The sequence below is a fragment of the Abramis brama genome (assembly GCF_963993115.1).
Source record: "Abramis brama genome assembly, chromosome: 1".
Taxonomy (NCBI): Eukaryota; Metazoa; Chordata; class Actinopteri; order Cypriniformes; family Leuciscidae; genus Abramis; species Abramis brama.
This window is the reverse complement of record NC_139963.1, coordinates 32,575,723-32,583,712: the sequence shown is the minus strand read 5'-3', so window position 1 is coordinate 32,583,712 and position 7,990 is coordinate 32,575,723. Positions and strand designations below refer to the sequence as shown.

General features: G+C 40.1%; 1 protein-coding gene across 2 annotated transcripts in view; it reads left to right on the top strand.

Annotated features, from left to right (window-relative positions):
* The window catches only part of septin9a (septin 9a), an 88,622-nt gene that overhangs the window by 13,764 nt on the left and 66,868 nt on the right, over positions 1-7,990 (top strand). The window contains exon 1 of one of the 2 annotated variants that reach the window (XM_084124822.1): positions 1-357. This exon is cut by the window's left edge and continues 323 nt beyond it. The exons of the other annotated variant lie outside the window; for it this stretch is intronic. Coding sequence (XP_083980948.1) covers positions 336-357 — 22 coding nt within the window. The 5' untranslated portion in view covers positions 1-335. The remainder of the gene's footprint in view (positions 358-7,990) is intronic. 2 annotated transcript variants of the gene reach the window in all.

The window sequence follows — 7,990 nt, the reverse complement described above, 5'->3', positions numbered from 1 at the left end:
CTGCCTCAGTGTCAGAGGACGCGGAGACGGACACATAAGAGAGGACAGTAAAAGCAAAAAAGCAAGAACGCTCCATATGATCAGCACATGGGCATGTCGTAATTCTGCATCCGCTCATTATTACGGCACACGGAAGACATTAAACCGAGAAGATTGGAGTAGAGTTAAAGAGAGAGGAGGAGAGAGAGGGAGGGAGGGAAAAGCCAAAAGAGAGCGAGGGAAAGCAAACAAGGAGGAGAAAGTGTTGGTGCGCTGGGAGAGAAACAGGAAGTCCAACAAAAAAAGGTTGGAGGAGAGACAGGCTACATGTGGCAGAGGAGGGTGTGCGCTTAGCCATGGAGGGGGACAAAATCGCAGGTAAGAGACCGGCACGCCACCTTTGGGACACGACCCAAAGAGATTCTCACATGCTGAAGTCTGTTTTCCGCTCTTTTCCATTGCTCTGTAAGATTTTTATGGCAGTGGTCCTGTGTTTGTTGCTTTAGCTGGGATCTGTCACTTATGGAGACTTTGCTTCTTCACACATTTTGTAGTAAAAATTGGATTCATCTCGCTTCTTTTTTTACTTTTTTTTTTTTTTTTTACCAGACATAGCAATTACGCTATACCACTTTTGTCCCTGGAGGCGTTGGTGCTGCAGAGCAATGTGCGTTTGTAAGATTTTCCATTGACAGGGCTGGATTTTCCATAGGCTTTGACTGGAAGAGGGAACCCGCTCATCAGGCTGTGACAACAGCCAATAAAGAGAGCTGTGTGTGTGGATGAAACTCTCTGTATCAGTGCTGTGGTGTGCTCTGCACTGTCAGCACACAGGCTTTTTGTAAATGTGCCAAGGACTCTGGTGGGCAGAAAAAAAAACAGCACTGTGCAACACACACAAAAGTTAATACAGTATATAATACTGGCCTTTATCCTTTATCTAAGTTGACACACCTGGTGCCCTGAGTGAGAGCCAGAGCAAGGATAAATGAGGAATGACCCTTATGATCTCAGTGATCTCACAGCGCAAGTCCCAGATCACTTCTGAGATAGTTAGACATCAGTCCAGGTGGGTCTATAATGGATTTGGCAGAAACTGGGAAAGAGAATAGCCACAAATCGGCATGATCTTAATGTGGGTATTTGTATGTGAAATGTAGTTCTAGCACACATCGTATGTTTGCATATGCATAGACATGTACATTCATAATGTATTAACAGCATCAAAAACATATGCCTTTTACATTTGTGCATTTTAGCAGATGCTTATATCTGAAGCGATATACAAAAGAGGAACTAAGCAATTAGTCACAGAGCCAACAATAGTCATAGTGTACAATGCCAGGTTTTTTTTTTAGAAAGCTAGACTAGAAGAAAGGTAGAGCAGAGGTGAAATGCAATGACGAAAATAATTTTGTGTGTTTGTATGTAAGTGCCTTGAAATAGTTAGTGCTTGCGAATGAAATGTGTCTTTAGCTGCTTTTTGAAAGTTGTGCTGATCAGACAGAGGTTGGCAGATCATTGCACCAGAGGGGAACAGAGAAGGTGAAGGTTTTGGAGAGCGACTTAATGACTTGTTGTGAAGGAACTTGGGTTTAATGGGTTTAATACTGTAGGTCGATTTGAGATTTGATCAATGTGATTAAATATGTTTAACTGCATCACTTTTTGAAGTATTAACTCTTTTCAAAAGATTCTGTCACTATACCCAAGCCTAAACTTTAAAATATTGAATGAAAACGTCTTAACAAAAATTTTATCTTGTTTGCCTTTTGTTTTGCCTTTTGAGATTTACTGCTAAAAATGAATAACACATCCATAAAATCATCATTAATGTAATTTTTACAGAAACCTACTTGAGTAAATTTATATAATATTGTGACTAAAATGATAGTGACTATACATTTATCTGCATATTATATTTTGTTGCATTTTGAGAAAGAGAGAGAGAGAGAGAGAGAGAGAGAGAGAGGGGTGACTAAGAGTGATGAAAAACAGGAAGGGGTAAATGTGCAGTATGTGTAATAGGTCACACTGTCTTAGGGTCTTCGGTCACATCAATGTTTCACAACCCATGTTTTTGCACACTGGAATTTTTGGTGAATGATTGACACAGTACCCACAACATATTTCCCAGGCTATATTCTGTTACTTCAGACTGTAGTCTCATTTTCATTTGTGTCAAATGAAATAAGATGTCTAGACTGACCATGACTTGTGATGATGGAAAGTGAGGACTATAATATAATATATTTACAACTGTCCGATTAACAATAATGCAGTGTTCTCACAGAATTTAACAGTAAAAAATTCCTTAAATACATGTTCAAACTCGAGCCACTTCCTCAAATCTTAAAAAAGTCTTCAACCCACTGTTTTGCAAATTTTAACTTCATCATGCTTCATTCAGCTAAGCTTTATGGCTTCCTCTCTTTTATATTTTCCTCATGAAAGATAAAAGAAATGATAGAATGAGAATAGAAAACAAAAGGCATTGGACAATTCAGAATGGCACGGTTCACAAGTCATTCATAAGTCATACAAACAATGAAATATGACGATGTGATTGATCCTTTCGAGGGATGGTATCAGGTCTAGTCTTGTCCAGAAACTGTAACTCTTGCTGTATTTAGACTCACTTAACATGTTCTCTGTGACTCTTAAGTTTGTCAACTCCCTATATATATAGAGGAGGATAAAAAAAATACTGTTATTGTGTCAAGAAATGTAGTTTTAAGAGTTTTGAGGCGAGAATGTAGTTGTTTAAAGCTCAAATCTGTGGTTTACTTTTGAAATATAGCGCCTATTTCAAAATTTTATCTGCCGTTTTCAGGGTTGTGAGATCCAGTCGATCTCCGGGCACTCGGCGCTCATGTACCCCGCCTGGAACAGCCTTACCTTAGTTAGTCCTTCTGATGTTTGCCGCTGGCTCTGATGTCTACCATTTACCATTTATGGATTTACCAGCAGTATGCCTCCTCCTCCTGGAGCAAGAGGAGCGTTCCCTCATGAACCACACAAGGGATTTTCTGGGCCTGCTGTGCTTTACTCACTAACCTGACCGCTCCCTCTGTGTGTTCCACTGACGCCTGCCCAGAGATGGTCCTTGAGGGACTTTTGTGGAGTGGGTGCTCTTGCACTCATTTTGTATGGAAGCCCATTTCCACCACATAAACCAAAATCATCTTTTTTTAATCATAATTATGACAAAGTCGAAATTCCGATTCGTTTGTCATAATTATGACAGTCAAAATTAAGATAGTCGAAATTATGACATGGTCATAATTATAATTGAGATTAAAAAGTCAGAATTATGTCTTTCTATTTGATAATTTTGACTTTTTATGTCATAATTAGGATTTTACAAGGTATGATTTTTTCCCCTTATGCAGCTGAAATGGGCTTCCATATTTTTAAGTTTGAATGTTTTTATTATTTATTAAATTCAGATCCCCTGCCCTAAAGGAGGACATTATGTTGCCCATATTCGTTGGGCTATAGTGCATTACCGCACCTTTAAGATAAACACATCGCACTTGGTACAGTCAGGTGTTGACCCTGAATTTGAATAGCATATTGCAGATTATATATTACTACATCAATATATAATATCCTTTAATCTTATTATTTATTATCTGATGAATCTAAATATACCAAGGGTGTTTAAATCCTTGTGGATTAACAGCGTCTCTTGTCTGTCAACATCAGCTAAAAGAGCAGAGTTGTCACCAGGGCCTCAGATGTATAAAACATCATGTACTTTATAAAACTCATGAGACAGTGAGAAACAAGATGAGACAGTGAAACTTGTAAATGAAAGCAAAAAGACCCTTCAGCAGGACCCCTTTGGTGTGTGCATGTTTAAAGCGGAAACAGCCTTCCTGTTTACACACAATATCTTGTGAAGATAGGGCATAAGAAGCTTTGGGGTGTGAAGTGAGCTGTTAAACTAAAGTGCTAACAGTTTTTGGGGTTTTTTGAGGGGGGTGTGTGTGTGTGTGTGTGTGTGGGGGGGGGGGGGGGGGGGGGTCGTGTTTGTACCATTAGTACCTGTGATGACTGGTTCAAATTGCGATGCATAATAGTAATAATAATAATAATTATTATAATTAAATTTTTAGTAAATGGTAAAATAGTATTTAAAAACTTTTTTATGGTTTACGGCAACTCTCCATATAGGCATAATGGTTTATACTGTACAAACTGTATATTCTATCTCCTTACACTAACCTTACCCCTAAACCTACCCATTACACAAAACTTTCTGCATTTTGTGAATTTCAATAAACACCTTTTAGTATGTTTTTTTAAAGCCATTTGGTTTATGAGGTCACAGGAAGTGTGGACACAGGACATGTTTATGTTGTCATACCCATGTGATAATACACATTTGTGTCCTCATAAACCACATATACAGTACAACACACACACACACACACACACACACACACACACACACACACACACACACACACACAGACACAGACACTCACACACGCTTGTTTGTTTTATTTCTCATATCTTTTTAGATAACTGGTATCAATCTCAGACAGGTTTGTTAAAGGTGCAATGTGTAATATTTCTGAGGATCTATTGACAGAAATGCAATATAAGATCCATAACTATGTTTTCAGTGGTGTATAAAGACTTTACTTAATGAACCGTTATGTTTTTATTACCTTAGAATGAGTCATTTATATCTACATAACTGCGGGCACCCCCCTTCTATGAAGGTCGACATATTGTGACGTCATGTTTCTACCGTAGCCGACAGTGAACAAACAGCGCTACAGAGCGCGTTTCGTCACTAACTTGAATGAGAAGCAGCAGAAAAAGATGCAGCAGAATACTCAGGTTGTCCCTGACTCTGCAAACGTGGAGAAAAACATGCTGTCTGAACGACGCCTTGGACATCGTAACGTTAGCTATTTCGATTTGATTTGAGCAGAGGAGGTAATCATGGAGAGGAAGAGGCGATCTAAAGCTTGGCTTTATTTTACTAAACGAGACAAATTATGCCGTTTGCAATAACAGGGTTTTTCCTGCATTGAACTTGTTTTAGCGCCCGCCAAAGCGAATTTTTGTCCCGCCAAAGTCTTATTTGATTGGTGAGTAATATAGATGAACTGCCGCGCTTGTGACAGGGCGCATGTTTAACTGAAAGAACGAGCAGAGAGAGAGAGAGAGCCCCGGTCGCGCGCGCAACTCTCTCTCTTCGGAGCCAGGCGAAAGTGTAAACAAGACTTCACCGTCTCCAAACTAAGCGCTGTCTTGCTCTCTCTCCCTCGCACATATTAATCAAAATAAATCGACACGGTGGTAAAAGAATTACCTGAATTACCGCTGGGTGTGAATTGTGCTAAATAAGTTGCCTTATCTTCTCTGAAAAGCGTTCCGGACATTCAGCTGACATAAAACAACACTTTAATTAAACGAAAAAAAATATCCAGTGATGAAATGTTTTCTATGTTGACACAAATCTTGGATGTCCATGTCCTAACTGCTGGGATAATCACACAACGCACATGACATGTCCAATTCGCGAACTAATGACTCCTTTGAACCAATTAATTTTAATGAATGGTTAAAACAACTAATCTTTCCAACAGTGAACTCAGGAGACGTCTGAATCGGTGTATAACTAATCAGTAACACTTTACAATAAGGTTATATTTATTACATAAATTACATAAAAAGTACAGTTTGCTTACTCAAGCTTAATCTTTAAAATAAATAAAACCACTTGTTTTTTTGAAAAGCATATGACTAAATTTTTCCACACAGTGCTATCAAGAATCGATAAGCAGAATCGTCAGTGGCATTGATATTGATAAAATCTTATCAATTCAAATACCCACACTTTGCACTTGACCACTTGTCTACGTGCATGACATATTTCCTCTATTTGGCCCAAGTGTTCAAGTAGGCGTAAAGACTGCAAGTGTGTGTAGAACTTTTGATTACTCGATGGGACACACTTATAGTCTTGCAAATATGCAAGTGTTTACAGAGCTTTTATTTATTATATTTTCAATACTTTGCATTTTAAAATAAACTTCTACATGTCTGTTCAGTAGTCGCTATGTATCTAACAGAAGACACAAATTAAAAATTGTGGTGCTTCTAATTAAGTGATAAAAACAGTTGCAAATGTTGTACAAAATAGGCCTACACATACCATATTTGCACCAATAAAATGTGCAATACTTTATGTTTTTACTACATAATTATATGTAGCTGTCTAATTAATTTAATGAATGTTTTCCTCCACATCTCGTGATTTCGGTATCCTGAACATAATGCATGATGGGATACGCTTAGCCACACTTAGATAGTGTGGGTTTAGTGTGCATTAAGGGCACTGCACTTTGGCATTTTTAAGACAGACAGTCTTGCGCACTTACTTCCTGTCGCGTACAAGCGCTCTTAAGTGGCCAAGACCGCAAGTGTGGGTATTTTGACAAGGCATAAGTCACAGTTTTCATGCAATATGAGGAGGAAGAAAGATCTTTCTGAAGATAAAAAGCATGAAATTGTGCAATGTCTTGCAAAAGGCATGAAAACAACTAATATTTTTACGAAAACTGAATAGAGATTTAGAAGATTTGTGAGTGATTTAGAGCACAGAGGAAGGCCCTGTCCCAAATGGCACACTTCATATGCACTTTAGGTCTTGTGGACTTACAATTGCTGCCGCGTGCGCATGTCCGTTAAGTCCATGAGACCGTAGGGTGTCCCATTTGTTATTTTAGGTTTCAGACCTTTGTGGTCGATATGCGCCCTCGATGCGCACTCTTCCTGACAGTCTATGGCTGGATCCCAAATGGCACACTCCGGCCTTGTGGACCTCCTTCGAGTTCACACTTGGTGACGTAAGGAAGTGCAGACCTAATGGGCGCTGGCCTCGAGTCCACAAGGGCACGCGAAAGTGTATTTTGGGACAGGCTTGATGACATCATGCCACCGAAAGTCAAACAGTCACGAAACTCCTCCCCTCATTTATCTGATTGGGCGTTCACAATGATTCCTGGGTAGGTAACTCGTGTCAAACAGTTATTTGAAGCCGCTGGTGTCTGTGGAGTCTCAAGAACCTCTCCATGCAGGCTAGCATTTGTGCATAAAGTTGCATTTCAGCCAGCCCTAACCAAAGCTGTCACATATACACCCATACATACATATACACAAACACAGCTTTTTTTTTTAAACAACTTGTAAACGTCTAAATTCACTTTTGTCTCAAAAATCTGAGGAGGTACCTGGCATTATGCTTCTGGACATATTCCAGTGCCTTTCGAGGACAAATTTTACAGGCACATTCTACTGCTCCTACATTTCTACACTCACCTGACAAAGCTGAAAGAGTACATCTGAGCAGTGGCGGCTGATGAAAAATATCTTAGGTGGGGCTGTGCCATATTCAGTCAGTTTCAATAGTCTGGTAACTATGGGAGCTAGGTCTTTTAGCGTTGTGGCTCCCAGGTTGTGGAATGTTCTTCCTCAAGACATCCGTCAAGCATCCACCCTTCTCTCCTTCAAAAACCTCTTAGGGCGCTTTCACACTTGGTTCGATTGCCTGTTCCGAACCCGAGTTCGATTGCTCCCCCCTCCCCTGCCCCCTGCCCCCTGCCCCCTGCCCCCTGCCCCCTGCCCCCTGCCCCCTGCCCCCAATGGACTGTGTTCACATTATATTATTTCTATCCGAACCACGGTACGCTTGCGTCATCAGGCTGCAGCTGGCGTAATGGTGTTGCTTGGTAACCGCGAATGAAAAGGCGCCCAAATGGATAGACTTGCTCGGTTGACATTTGTTCTTCTTTTTTTTTAACCTTTGGTTTTGTTTTTAACATAGACATACAGAAACACACTTGCATCTGTCTGCCGCAAAAATTCTGAAAATGTTTCAAAGACAGCGGGCTGTCCGCCGAAGACACATTGTACGTCATCAATAGCGGTTCACTTCCGCGGTTTGGTTCGATTGCGTTCATATCAGCAGCGAACCGTACCCGAGTTC